Source organism: Cucurbita moschata, unplaced genomic scaffold (assembly GCF_002738365.1).
Source record: "Cucurbita moschata cultivar Rifu unplaced genomic scaffold, Cmos_1.0 Cmo_Scf00029, whole genome shotgun sequence".
Classification (NCBI taxonomy): Eukaryota; Viridiplantae; Streptophyta; class Magnoliopsida; order Cucurbitales; family Cucurbitaceae; genus Cucurbita; species Cucurbita moschata.
Window position 1 is genome coordinate 1727205 of NW_019268545.1, and position 14880 is coordinate 1742084.

The 14880-nt window shown below is 36.8% G+C and overlaps 2 protein-coding genes and 1 long non-coding RNA gene across 3 annotated transcripts; 1 reads left to right on the top strand and 2 right to left on the bottom strand.

The window, feature by feature from the left end:
- Positions 1-2220: 2220 nt before the first annotated feature.
- LOC111463926 lies at positions 2221-5437 on the bottom strand. The gene is made up of 2 exons (XR_002713958.1): positions 5327-5437; positions 2221-3107 (listed from the first exon to the last, which is right to left on the bottom strand). It is a non-coding gene; the product is annotated as an uncharacterized LOC111463926 (long non-coding RNA).
- Positions 5438-6662: 1225 nt separating this feature from the next.
- Positions 6663-9372, top strand: LOC111463919 (cyclin-dependent kinase inhibitor 3-like). Its single transcript, XM_023107884.1, has 3 exons — positions 6663-7111; positions 8513-8716; positions 8941-9372. Exons 1-3 carry the CDS (start codon positions 6756-6758, stop codon positions 9008-9010), a joined length of 630 nt encoding a protein of 209 aa, XP_022963652.1. The 5' UTR covers positions 6663-6755; the 3' UTR covers positions 9011-9372.
- Positions 9373-10393: 1021 nt separating this feature from the next.
- LOC111463914 (thiamine-repressible mitochondrial transport protein THI74) lies at positions 10394-14237 on the bottom strand. Its single transcript, XM_023107878.1, has 5 exons — positions 14121-14237; positions 13911-14020; positions 13158-13813; positions 12638-13061; positions 10394-11039 (listed from the first exon to the last, which is right to left on the bottom strand). The coding sequence occupies exons 3-5, from the start codon at positions 13689-13691 to the stop codon at positions 10723-10725; spliced, it is 1275 nt and encodes a 424-aa protein (XP_022963646.1). The 5' UTR covers positions 13692-13813; positions 13911-14020; positions 14121-14237; the 3' UTR covers positions 10394-10722.
- Between the last annotated feature and the right edge of the window lie 643 nt (positions 14238-14880).

Below are 14880 nucleotides of genomic sequence, written 5' to 3' on the forward strand. Positions count from 1 at the left end.
AGATTTTAGTTATTAATGTTCGAGTTATGATCCAAGAGATTTTGTGACCTAACGAGTCTAAACTCCTATAACTCATTAAGTCGACCGACTTAATTTTGATTATTTTTACAATTTTAGGTTCTCGTAAAAAAAATTAGGGTTAGAAATAAAAAGCGAGAATATAATTATTAAAAAGCATATAGAATATGATTGCCCACCAGCCCTAAGGTAGGGTCACTCTAGGGATCATTATTTTTGGACCCATACCCTTATAATTCATATCATATCTCTTCCACCACCGCATCAAAACAAAAATAACTTTCCGCTTAAGACAAACTCTTTTAAATGTATGTTGGACATGCATGTATCGTCGACATGTATATGTATGTATCTATATATATATAGGCTATTTACTATTAGCGACATTTTTCGTTTCTCGAACGAGTGTCTAGGAGCATTAGAGATTGTACTAAGACTACAATGAGACTCGAAAAAAAATTTATAGCCATGTGTACAAGACCTCAGAATCCAAATCCGAGTGTGAAAACTCTATTCGTAGCATTTGAAGCCTTAGGTGAAAAACCGAGTCACGGCTAATATTTTTCAACCGTCTTGTCGTGTGAAGAATGTTCAAACGGGATGAAATTGACACATATTTTCAGTAGAAAAAGACCTGTTGTCAATGATATCCTTATAAAAAATTGACCCGAAAAAAATCTGAAATAGTTTATTCCCTATTTGTTTAAAAACTATTAATTTCTAACCTAGGTAAACCAGTTGGAGTTGGGGGTGGAACCTTCTTAGCCAGCCGGGCCACTAGACTACCGTAATGGGGTGTCCAAACTCCACACTTCATTGGACCAAGACCAGCAAAGGGTCACGAGATTCTATTCCAATTTTCGAGGCCTAAAAGCTCGATGCTCTGATTGAAAAAAATCAGTGGGGTCATGTCGGTATGACTGCCTCTCCAACTTAGTAAGTGGCTCTATTTTTTTTTCGATCGGGATAAAATTGTTTCTCTCCCATGCTATATTCATAATTAGGAGGAAAACGTATTTAATTGATTCAAATCAATTCGTATTAATTAATTTGAGACAAAAAAAAAAAAAAATCAAAATCTTCTTAAAAACCACCAAATTAGCCAAAAAGAAAAAATATATATATAAAAATATAAAAATGATTTAATAATGTTTTGAAAAACACATTGCATCATAAACAAGGGATTACTTACCAACTAGGACACCAATAATTCTACAAATTTATTTATTTATTTTCTCTTTTTCTTAAAAAAAAAAAAAAAAAAAAAAAACCCACAAAATTTTTATTTTTATTTATTTATTTATCTTTTTATTTTATTTTTTGAAAAAAAAAAATTGTGAAAGGGAAAGTGAGTGTTCATCATTCGGTGTATTGCATGCGAACTCATAAGTCATAATCCAAATATTTGATAAGACATACATTCAAAGCATCCAATGTTTACTTCAATTTTTCTTTATTTTTTTTTATTTTTATTTTTTATTTTTTTTTTTTATTTTCATTTTTTCCCTATGAAATTTATTTATAAATATTTTTATTTTATTATTTTTCATTTTCTAATGCACCCTTCCCTGATTCTTTTTATTTCCTGTCTCTAAATTTTTAAAATGATTATATTGTCTTTTTTGGGCTTTTCTTTACGGGCTTCCCTTCAAAATTTAAAATGCTTGCTAGAGAAAGGTTTCCACACTCTTATAAAGAATGCTTTGTTCCCCTCTCCAACCGACGTGAGATCTCACAATCCACCCTCTTGGGGGCCAACGTCCTCACCGGTGCACACCGCCCAGTGTCTAGCTCTGATATCATTGTAACAACTCAAACTCACTCACAATCCACCCTCTTGGGGGCCAACGTCTTCGCCGGTGCACACCGCCCAGTGTCTAGCTCTGGTATCATTGTAACAACTCAAACTCACTGCTAGCAAATATTGTTCTATTTGGATTTTCCCTTTTTGACTTTTCTAGAGAGCAAATATTGTTCTATTTGGATTTTCCCTTTTTGACTTTTATCACTCTTATAAGAAATGTTTTGTTCTCCTCTCCATCCGAAGTGGAATGTCACATACATAATATTATCTCATATTTAGTAATTTTGAACATGAATTTATATGAATTCAAATAATTGAAACGATTCTCGTTGGGTAACGTTTTTGTTTTTCGTTTTGAAAATTAAAAGCAAAGTTGCATAGCTTAATACTATAATGCACAGTTATCTCAATAGTATTCCCTCTCAAAAGTTTTTAACTACTTGCATCCTTGAGCGACATTGGAGGGAGAAATTGCTCTTTCCTTGTGCCTATTTTACCCTGAAGGATGTAACTTCTTAACCGCCGCAGTTTCGACTCCTGCTAATACTTTAGCACACTCTTTGTTGTTACTGCAGAGTCCTGAAGCACAAGGAGATTTTACTTTGTCAATTAGGTGGTCTGTGGACTTTTGTTTCTCTCCACGGTGCTTTCGAACTAATAGGTTAAGGATGTCATGTTCATAACTTCGTACACTCTAGTCCTGTGATACGTAACGGGTCAAAGCGGACAATATCTACTAGAGGTGGGCTTGAGCTGACACAGATACTGTCTCATATCATGGCTCGAGCATCCCCGAGCAGACTTTCATCAATTGTCATCCCAGGCTCTATAGCCAGATGTGTCAAGTCCTCCATTGTTCTTGCCCGACAGACTGCCCTTTAGTTGCCTTGCTACCACCACGACAGCGCGGTCCGACATCACAGCCTGATGATTCTTCAACATTAGAATCCAAGACCGATATTCGCGGCCGAAGTCGTTGGTTGATTATGCCTAACCTGTGGAACTTTCAGGACTACCCTCGATCTTAACATTGTTTTGAGATTCTGAATCATCGACACGGTCAATACAACGAACATTACCACGAATAAATAATAGATGTATCGACTAAAAAGAATCTATGATTGTTATCTCTATCCCGACTTACGCACGAGTCTACCGACGGGACTGCTGCTAACTTCGCTGGGAAGCTGAAGAATATACTCAGGGATCGTCGAGCCAACCAAAGGCTGATCAACCTCATTACTAAAGTTGTTGCAATCGTGACCCAACAAGCTGTAAGTTTCAGCTGAAATGCATAAGAGAATCAACCACTCACAAAATCAGTGTAACGTTGAGTTCAACGTGTGAGAATTTGAATGTCTGACCACTCGGTTAAGGATATATACTTTAACTAGTTAAGTTATGCTTAAATCGACTTTGGAGTGAGAATTTGCAAGAAAGCGATATCATGCGATACTTCATCAACAAAAATCGACATTACTAATGTAGAGACAAGTAGTGTTCATTGTCCTAACACCAGTTCAAGTAAGAAAAGACTATCTTGTGCTATCGCAACAGTAGCACAATTTATAATGCCCGAACTTTTCGTAAAGGAGACTTGATTCATAAGATCAACTCATCAAAATATACATATAAATTTCTTAGGATTCAGACCAAGATTTAGAATTTGAATTTGGCACCTGATGGTCCTGACATTCTCCTACGTCTACTGCGATATGACTATGTTCTTACTTGTCTTGAACTACTTCTAAATGCGAAAACTATAGTCACAAACCAACACGTATCATTTTCGCATGTATTATCTCACTCACATGATTTTTAGGAAATTTTCAAGAGGTCATCCTATGTGAGATTCCACATTGGTTGGAGAGGGGAACGAAATATTCTTTATAAGGGTGTGGAAACTTTTCCTTAATAGACATGTTTTAAAAACTTTGAAGGAAAGTCCGAAAGGGAAAACCGAAAGAGGACAATATCTGCTAGCGGTGGGCTTGGACTATTACATCCTACATACCTCCAAGTTAAACATACTCAACTTTAGAGTTCATATGATTGAACTACCTAAAAAAGAATGGTACAACTTGTTAGTATGAGTAGTAACTATGAGATCCGATATTGGTTGAGGAGAATGAAGCATTCTTTATAAGGGTGTGGAAATCTCTCCCTAGTAGTCGCGTTTTAAAAACCTTGAAGGGAAGCTCGAAAGGAAAAGCCCAAAGAGGACAATATCTACTAGTGGTGGGCTTGAGCCGTTACAGTAACTATCAATACTTTTACACATTTCTTAACCATAATTTCATATCTTTAAAAACGCTTTCAATTTGATGTAGTCTCAGTTTATCCATATACTACTCTTTTAATTGGGTACCAAGCAACATAATATCTTAGCAAAGTTCAGCACTTACCATATGCCTTTAATGGGTTTCCCTAACAATGTTGTCAAGAACTGTCGAGCCGATCCGCGGCTGAGGTCGTATAGATTCAATACAACTCTGTGAGACTCCTTGCATTGTGAGGTTGCAAACACAAACAACATTACTCATTATTTACATGTTGGTAATTGTCAAAGCAATTTAGGAGTACAATGGGTATTGAGCCATAGCCCCACACATGGAAAGAAAGACATCTCTCTTCAAAGTATAGGAGATCCCACGTTAGTTGGAGAGGAGAATGAAACTTTTCTTATAAGAGTGTGGAAACCCCTCTCTAACAGACGTGTTTTAAAAACTTTGAGGGAAACCTCGAAAGAAAAAGCCTGGAGAGGACAATATCTGCTAGCGGTGAAGTCTGCTAGTAGATATTGTCCTCTTTAGGCTTCTCGTCTTAAAACTTTGAGGGAAAGCCCAGAAGGGGAATCCTAAAGAGGACAATATTTGCTAGCGATGAACTTGAGTTGTTACAAATGGTATCAGAGTCAGACATCGAGCAGTGTGTCAGTTAGAACACTAGGCCCCTAAAGAGGTGGATTGTGAGATCCCACATTGGTTGGAGAGGAGAACGAAACATTCCTTGCAAGGGTGTGGAAACCTCTCCCTAGTAGACACGTTTTAAAAACTTTGAGGGAGCCCGAAAGTGAAAACCTAAAGAGGACAATATCTACTTGCGGTGAACTTAGCTCCTACAAACTAAAACGTCAGCCATCTTTCCCAAGGAAAATTTGAAGAGCCTAGAAGTTGTATTCAAAAGAATCCAAGTAAGTAAAGGAACAAAATCCAAATTAATTTCATTGCGTAAATAAATCAAACACTTCATGTGCAACTTTCAAAATCACTGCAAGCAGAGCAACCAACCGCAGGAAGAAAGAAAATCTCAAAGCTCATACTAAACCAATTAAAGGCATAAACATATACTGAAAATCATACAAATCAATCATAAACCATGAAACGATAGGCAGACGCAATAATCAAATCCCAGAACGCAGAAACAAAGAGACGTCAACAGATTATGAAGAAGAAAGAATCGCAGTGATCTGAGAAATGGAGAAAGGGAGAAGAAAATTGATACCCATTGAAGAAATGAGTCATCGGCAATCAGAAACCACGTCGATGGTGGAAGCCGCGAAGAAACCGATCTGTTGAATGGCTCAATATGTGGAATGGAGAGTTGTTTGAACCATTCTTAACTCGCATTTATGAACCATATCCAACCCATTTTATATTTTGGCCTCTAGAGATTACAGAGTTCGAAATTTGGTGTGAAAACTCCTCCTTAACATATGGTTTTAAAATTGTGAAGCTGACGAGGATACATAGCGTGTCAAAGTGGATAATATCTGTTAACGATGGGCTTGAATTGTTACAAGTGATATCAGGGTCAAACACCGAGTCGTGTGTCACTAAGACACTAAGGTGGATTGTGAAATCTCACATAGTTGGTAAATAAAACATTTATTGTTAAGGTGTAGAAATGTCTTTCCTAATAGACACGTGTTTAGATTATATATATAAAAAAAAAATTCTAAAATTTCTACAGAGAATCTGAGGCTGATTCTTGTAAAAAAAAATCATAGAATTTTTCGAGACTGAAAAATCAGGTGTGATGGGACTTAGATTAAATTATATAACATCCACATCTCGATCCTATGAACATCGATTCACATGACACAGCCTTAAAAATTCATAAACCGATTAAGTTATAAACAACGATAGATCTAGAACTTCACGATATATGTATAAATTTGTATAAAGTTTAAATTTCATCTCATAAACTTCTAAAATTTTTTTGTTTATACAAACTTTTCGGGGATCTATAAAATTAAAAATTATATTATACATAAAATTTAACTATATTTAAGTATTTAAAAATTTTAACTTTATCTATTATTTAGAAAAAAATTAAAATTAAAATTTAATAAAATAATTAATTAAAAAAAAAGAGATTTAATATGAAACTTTATAGATTTGTAGTCTATTAAATACTTATTTAACATAAAATTAAAAAAATTTAATTAGAGACTTATAATTTAATCTTCAAATTAATTAAAATATTATTTTTTAATTAAAGTAAGAATGATATATTTAATTACTCGTTTTTAAATATTTAAATAAAAATTTTAATTCAATATTTATATATTTTGAAAATTTTTACAAATAGATAAATTAAAGTTATTTTAGAAGTGATGAGAGGATAAATAATAATAATAATAATAAAATTAAATAAAAAGAAATATCTATATACATTTTAAAAAATTATATTTATGTATTAATTTTTAATTTAAACTAAATTAATTTTATTTTCGAAATATATATATAAATGGGGAACCGTTCACCCAATCCCCAACCCTAACTCTTAGCAATTTTTCCCGCGCTTTCTCTCTGTCTCTCGTCTCTTTCCTACGAACTTCTCTCTCTCTCTCTCTCTCTCTCTCTCTCTCAGAGCTCTGTTCATTGAGAACGGAAGAGAGAGATCCCAAGAACCCTACTCTCTAACATTCATGGGAAAGTACATGAAGAAATCCAAGCTTACTGGCGACATTGCTCTCATGGAAGTCTCAATGCTGTCTTCTCAGGGACTCCGTCCTAGAGCGGCTAAAATCCTTGCCTTACAGCGCCTCAACAAGTCCTCCTCTCAATCTGTCGCTGCTTCCAGTCCTACGCCGCTTTCTTCTTCTTCTTCTTCCTATTTGCATCTTCGGAGACGCCGGCTTGAGAACGGCGAGTGTTGCAGAGCTCGCTTAACTCCTGAATGTTCCTCGACTGGTTCACGCTTGATGCGGGATTCGGCGAATTCGGAGAAGAGTGGAAATGTTTCGGATGTCGAAGACTGTCGGGAATTTGGAGGTGAAAATTGGTATGGTTTCTAGAACTTTTCTGGAAGTATTGTTATTTTTGTTCAATTTTAGCTCAGTGTTCTTTGATTTATTGGCTGCTATTTTATTGTCGTTTTCGTCCATATTTCGTTTTGCTCTGTTAAAATGGTTGTCTCTAGTTCATCGGTTTCACTGATTTCCCCTTTTTTGATCATATTATATGTATGTCTTCGGAATTTTGTTTGCTCATAGGGTTGATGTATCGATTTCTAGTCAAATGGATGGGCTCACTCTGCGAACATGTGCTATCGTTTGACTATTACTATGTTCGTACTGGGTTTTCCCCCTTTTATTGACTTTGCTTTCCACTTCACATCCTGTAGTTCTATTGTTTCTATCTGTGGCTGTGGTGCATCTTTCGTGAAAGGCTAGTTAAGCTGATAAGATGTGACTTTAGGAGTACTTCTTTAGTATATGCATCTCTTTTATGTCTGGCCCAACTGCCCCCATGTAGCTTTTAAGCATCGCAGGTTTTATTTTCCAATATATGACAAAATTTCTTAATTTTTCTCTGCTACCAAGAATATGTTATAGACTTAAATTGTTGAATTTTTGTTGCTACATCAGCTTTTGGCATGAAAACTTTGGATAATGTGTCGGAAATGGCCGAAATAGCTCAATTGGTAGAGTAGAGGACTGAAAATTCTCGTGTCACCAGTTCAAATCTGGTATTAAAATAAGGATAATGTGTCGAAAATGACCAGGATAGCTCAGTTGGTATGAAAATCCTGTCACCCGGTTTAAATCTGGTATTAAAAGAAGGATAATGTGTCAGAAATGGTCGGAATAGTTCAATTGGTAGAATAGAGGACTGAAAATTCTCACGTCACCAGTTCAAATCTGGTATTAAAATAAGAATAATGTATCGAAAATAGCCAGGATAATATGTTAAAAATGACCGAAATAGCTCAGTTGGTAGAGCAGAGGACTGAAAATCCTCGTGTCATCCATTCGATCAAAGTTTTACTTGCATTAATTTGATTGAAATAGTTATTGCCTGCAGCATATGTCGTTTTCTTGGGGCTGAGCCTAGTTTGGTACTTGAAACGTGTAGGTAACAAGAAGTTATATTTTATAAAATCTATTTTGTGCCATATTTTGTACTAATAGCCAAATTTGAGCTTGTCCCATTAGACTTGGCATATTCCTTCCAAGAGATTCGATGCCGTGCAGTGTGTACATGAAAAGTAAACGCTACTTGGAAAAAGAAGGGATAGTAAATTTAATTAATGTATTCTTAAGGGCAAGCTTTTGAACTAGTTAGTCGAGTCGATCAAGCATAAACAGATATTTTTTTTCTAAAACTAGTCGGAACCTCAGTATTCTATAACTCTTCGGAGGTTTACAAATTTTCACTAAGTGATTCAAGCACTGTTGTGTAGGGGAACTGCAGAAAAAATACACGGCAGCATGGCTAAGGATTCAAGCACCAACGAAACACCTCTTTCAACAAGGACGGAGATGAATTCATGTTCAACCAAATCAAGAGGACAGATGGAATTGCTTAAAAGTTTCCCTACAGCAAATGATATAGAGGAGTTCTTCGCACAGGAAGAACTATGGCAACAAAGAACATTTATTCAAAAGTAGGTGAAATAATTTATCTTTATGATACGTGCTTTGATTAGAAAATCATTATCAAGATTATGTTTAGATAGTGTTGCTAGAGCCAACTCTATGAACGAACTATAGCAGCAGTGAGCTCAAGAGCGAACTGATTGAGTTGATCGAGTTGATCGTTAATTTTTGTGTAGGATATGCTTTTCTGTCTGTCATGTCGATCACCTTACATGTGTGTGGATCTTTGCAGGTATAACTTCGACTTCGCAAGTGATATGCCCCTCCCAGGACGATACGAATGGGTGCAAGTGGCTCCTTAAGTAGCTATGATCTCAAATATCTCTATCGAGCTCGCGTTGGGGATCCCGAGATGGGTCGAAGACAGGCATTGAGCTCACCATAGTACCACAAAGTTAGGACATCTCATACTAACCGGCTTTTAATCCATCTTTAGTTGGAGACATTTGGGGAAATGGGTAGTATATATGCATTTGTAATACTTATTATGTTAGCCGCTTGTGCGGTCTATATGTGGTTAGTTTGTCTTGGAAAGTAGTAAAATAGTGTACGTACTTTCTCACTGTTCATAGTTCCGTTTGTAATCGCAGCACCAAATGAAGAATATTAGCATCCTAAAACGAGCATCGAGTGGCAGTTAGTTTCGGGAGCCAACATCATCAAATTTAGGAGGCGGTGATTTAATCAGTTGATTTAAGGGTTGGGTTAGGTTTAAAAGGATTTCGAGTTTGGGATGAGTTCGGAACTTGATCCGGTTCGGATTGAGTTTGGGTTCGAAATTCAAATTATTGGGACAACTTAACCTAACTCGAAAACCTTAAAAAAAGAAAAGAACAAGGCCCAAGCGTACGTACACTTTGCTTAGTGCAGAGTGTCTCTCTCTCCTCTTCGATACACGAGATTGAATTAATGATTATTTGTTTCTCTTTCTGCTCTTCGATATATGATATGAAGTACGCTTTTCCATCGTTCTCATTTTTCTCATTGTCTCTCTACTCTTCGTCTTCTTCGTTCTCGTCTTATATGTTCATCTTCGTCGTTTGCCTCTTTATTTCTCCGTTGACGTCGTTCTCATCTCATAGCAGACGTCGAAGTCGCTCGCTAGTCGCCTCTTTATTTCTTCGTCGGACTCTCTTCTCATTTCCCATTTCTCAGTTAGACGTCTTCTCTATGTTTCTTGTCAAACGTCATCACCGACTCTCTCCACTTACATTCCATTCCACTTTTGTCAGACTTCTCCGATCTATATTTTTCATTGGACTTCTCCACTTTTGTCTCTACTCAATTTGGAACAACCTGAACCCAACAAAAAAAATAGAGCATTGGATTATGTTGAGCTGTGAAAATTTTCGAATTCTCCACTTGACTTCTTATCTCTACTCAATTTGGAACAACCTGAACCCAACCCAAAAAAAAATAGAGCATTAGATTGTATTGAGCTGTGAAAATTTTTGAATTGGGTTAGGTTACCAATCCAACCAACTCGAACTTCTGAGTTAGTCCAAAAAAAATCTCTCAACCCAACCCGACCATGTACACCCCTACTACTCATGAAAGTAAAGTTTTAGATTTAAATTGATATAATTACTAGTTTGACAGAGTGGATTTATAAACGACCCGACCATTGCAACAATACAGAACTAGATCGTCCATGAGTCAACCAAGTGAGTAGGCTTACAAAGACAAGTGCAAATCAAAGCAAATAAGTGATAAAGAAACTATATCAACACCAAACCATCCATTTACCATAACATAGTTGAGCAATTGGCTATTTTCTTTCAGAGATGAAAAACTCCTGTATGTGCAGAAAGCCCTTTTGAGTATGCTTTGATCTGTTGGTATATCATATTTATGAATCTGGAAAAAAGAATGATAATCTTTTAGAGGAGCTATTACTCCAAGATCCTCTGTCGTTCCTACTCGACGCTCTTCTATCTGTGTGTGGTGTGTTTTTGCAGATTTAATCTCAACCTGTAGGTGTAAAATGGCTAATAGGAACCAGCTTTTGCATACACTATGAAACGCTAGCCGATTCTTGCCTAACTGATGCACTGTGATCATGATCATCAGAAATTACACTCTCACTTGGCAATTCGATAGACGCGTCTTTGGAACAGCTGAATGCATCAGTTGGAATGTTGATGCCAATGAAACCGATCATGACAGCCACCGCGCCGAGGTAATCCATGAGATGTGGGGCATTGCCTGTTATTGAATCGACAATGGCAGCTAATGGAACTTGAATTGTGAGACCAGCTGTTGCTACTGTTGTTGTGGTTAGAAGAACGGCTTTTGCCCACAAGTAATCACTCAGCACATTATCCAACAATCCTGTACATCAACAGGAAGTCCCAGTTCAATATAAGATTTGAATATGATACAAACACTTGGAAGAAGGATGAAAAGAAATATATACCCTACAAACATGAAAAGAAACTGAGAGATCCCATGTCATTTGGGAGGAGAACAGAACAAAACATTCTTTATAAGGGTGTGGAAACCTCTTCCTAGCAGACGCGTTTTAAAAATCTTGAGGGAAAACTCGAAAGGGAATGCCCAAAAAGGATAATATCTGCTAGCTGCTATAGGCTTGGATTATTACAAATGATATCAGAGCTAGACACTGGACAATGTGTCAGCGAGGAGGCTGAGCCCAGAAGGGAGGTAGACACGAGGCGGTGTACCAGCAAGGACACTAGGTCCCGAAGGGGAGTGGATTGGGGGGTCCCACATCAATTAGAGAAGGGAACAAGTGTCAGCGAGGATGCTGGCCCCAAAGGGGGATGGATTGTGAGATCCCAGATCGGTTGGGAAGGAGAACGAAACATTCTTTATAAGGGTGTGGAAACGTCTCTCTAGCAGACGCGTTTTAAAAACCTTGAGGGAAAATCCAGAAGGGAAAGCCCAAAGAAGACAATATCTGCAAGCGGTAAGCTTGGGCCGTTATGAACAAACTTGGTGTACATAAGGCAATACAAGATTTGTCAAGAACTACGAGGAAACAGAAAACATGGAAGCACTTCGGGAACGGTGCTAAAAGTAAATTCTATGCAGTCATTACAAGTGCAATATCTTTATTGCATTGCATTACAGTACTTGGGGCTAGTTTGGGACGACTTTTGGAATGGTGAAAAGTATCTCTGGGCCGATTAAAACCACTGAAAAAGCGCTAAATTATTGTTAATGCTACTTCCAAAAGTATAGAATATGTGCTATCACATAAAAGTAATTTTCTTAAAAAGCCGTTTGCATACTCTCCATTGGAAGGCTAGCCCTCAGCTCGTACTGCAAGTTCTCTTAATGCGTCCTTCATCATGCATAGTTTATGATGTTGCAAAATGCTTATATAACAAGACCAAGTTTTTCAAACAATTCCATGCATGACATCTATGAGGGTGGGTTTGAAACAATCAAGTGCCCAAGCACCATGAATAAGAGATAGGATTCTTGAAAGTCAAGTTCAAACATCTACTAAATAGTGCTTACGTTGTGGTAATTAGCCACCCAAAGGTTCTGCCCACCTAATTTTTTTATAAGAAACATCAAAGGGGTATATATTTCAAAAGAAGAAGCAAGAACAGCCAAGGGGCCGAGAGTAGAGAGCACTCCCTCCCAACTACTACACACTACACAAAAAGAGCCTACCAATTCCTAATAATCATTAACATGCTGTAGTTACAAAGGAATTTCTTTTGTGTAAGGCTATCCACCAAGAGGGATTAGAATCTCCTAATGCACCATGTTCAAAGGAAAGATTCATGAAAATCATGAGTACTTTATGAAAGTATGTTTATTCAAGATTTAATATGTCCAACCTCCAAACATCCAAAACAAAGAGCATACAAGCTTCAAACAGGTGGAGAGAGCTAACAGTCTGGAAAAAAATCAACGAAAAAGAATAACTAAGTCTGGTAAAGATGTTTACGGACCTTTAGCAACAATCATGCCGACTTCCTTCCAAGTCCGCAAGTGAAATGGTTCCACTTCGGCGAATTTGATTATAAGGGCAACAGGAAGGAAAATAACAAGGTTGAAAAGCCCAAGGAACCCAAGAAATTGTGCCATACTAGCTTTGCCAGTCGTCTCATCATCATCCGGCAGTTTCTTGCGAATAAGGGTAATGTATACAGCATATAAACCTGCTGAGACAAGCGAAAGAACATCACCAAGTAGAGGATTTGAAGAAGTCTTCAACGTCGTCTCAGATTGCGAGTCTCCCAGGCTGACAATTATTGTGCCTCCCATACAAAGGAGAACACTGGCGAGCTTCACCCATGTAAACTTTTCACCCAAAAATGCTAGAGAAACCAAAAATGTAAAGAGGCTGGAAGCACTGCTAAGGATAGTATTCGACTACAATAAAACAAAGGAAAGGGAGCTATGAAATCCAATGTGATAAAATCAGCAATGACCAATATAACAAAAGAGAGGAACTGGATCATCACTTACTGTAACAGTAGTATACTTCAATGATAGATTAAAAGTGAGCTGAGCAAGGAACCAAAAAGGGCATATCAATAAGCTAACTTTCGCTACTCTCGTGCGTGTCCAACGCCCTTTTTCATCCACTTGTTTGTCGTGAGATGAGTATCCTGTCTCTGAAAGTATACTTTCTCCCTTCAAAATTGGTCGTCCATCTTCCAAATGCATATGCAGGGAGGGATTGTAATGATCAATATTTGTAACAAGATCGGTTTCTCCAAGAAGTATGGCCTGCTCTGGTTCCTCCCTCAATTCTTGTAATGCATCAAAGTTTTTGTATTTCCAAAACAACAAACTTCCATACTTATCCTCCAGGAAGCGAGCAATTTCAACAATGGGGATGTAAATAACAAACAATGAATTGCAGATGTATGTAACAAGGAATGGTGAAACACCTTCATCAACAACGGATTGAACCACAAAACTAGCAGCTATCCATATGGTTGCAACCAAAAATATGTAAAACAAACCGATTCCCCATCTCCAAACTTCATTTTTCATCTCTTGCAAAAGCCGATACAATTTATCCCAAATTCGAACCACAAAAACCCTAAAAAGACAAACCTCTTCTTTGTTTATAACAAAACGCAGCCATAAGTTTCACTCTCCAAAGCAAATTTAACCTGAACGCAACCAAAAAGACACTCAAATCCAAGGAAGAAGAAAAGAACACGAATCAGAACAGAGTGCAACCAAATTCCAGAAGAAGGTAATATTTACAGGTATCATCGAAATGGAAAAGCGCAGATTTGCAATTTAAATAACGATCGAGGTCCGAAGTCAAACACATGCGTCAGAAATCATAGAAGCGTTATAGAATTATCATCTTCCTGTGCACACCATGAAATCCAGTCGTCAATTTTGGTACTAATTTAGGCCAATGGAAGATTCATGCGGTAGAATGAAAGAACCGGAGAAGAAAAATGTAACCTCGGCGGCGAATCAACAGGAACCCAAAGAAGAAATTGAGAGAAAATATTGTTGGGACGTCATGGCAATTTCAGTGACCTCTAAAACTTGAAGAATCGTCAAATGATTGTTCGTCGTCAAAGAAACATCCACATAATTTCCAATCTTCTTTTAATTATAATAATAAAAAATAAAAAACAAAAAATAAAACTGTTCATTTTCTTTTTTCTCTTCTTTTCTAAAAATTAAGCTAACATTTGCTATTTTTACCTACAAAATTTGAATTTTTTTAAAAAAATAAAAATCAAATGTATTTACCTTGATTAATGGTAACAAAAAATTAATATATACTTACTCCAAGAATAGTAAACACCCAACTCTTTATGAATGAGAGTTTACTGTGTGTATTTTGAAGCAAGACAGGAAAGAGGAATTGTCCTTTACTGTTCTAGAAAGAAGGAATATTAAATTAATTAGCTATATATAAATATATATGTATGTATGTATATATATGTATATGCACTTGCCTGATGACGATAGGTCAAGGAAGTTGGTGCTAGAAGAGCTGACGACCAAAACCCTAGTGAACAACGACCATAACTATAATAGTCCTAAGGTAGCAAAATTTGTTGTCTGATCAATTCTTAGATGGTCAACAAGTATGATGACGTTCGCCTAACAACGAAAGGTCAAGGAAGTTGGCGCTCTGCTCTGATGACAAAAAAACTGATGATCGAAGCCCTGACAAATAACTATAATGATCTTAAGTAGCAAAATTTCT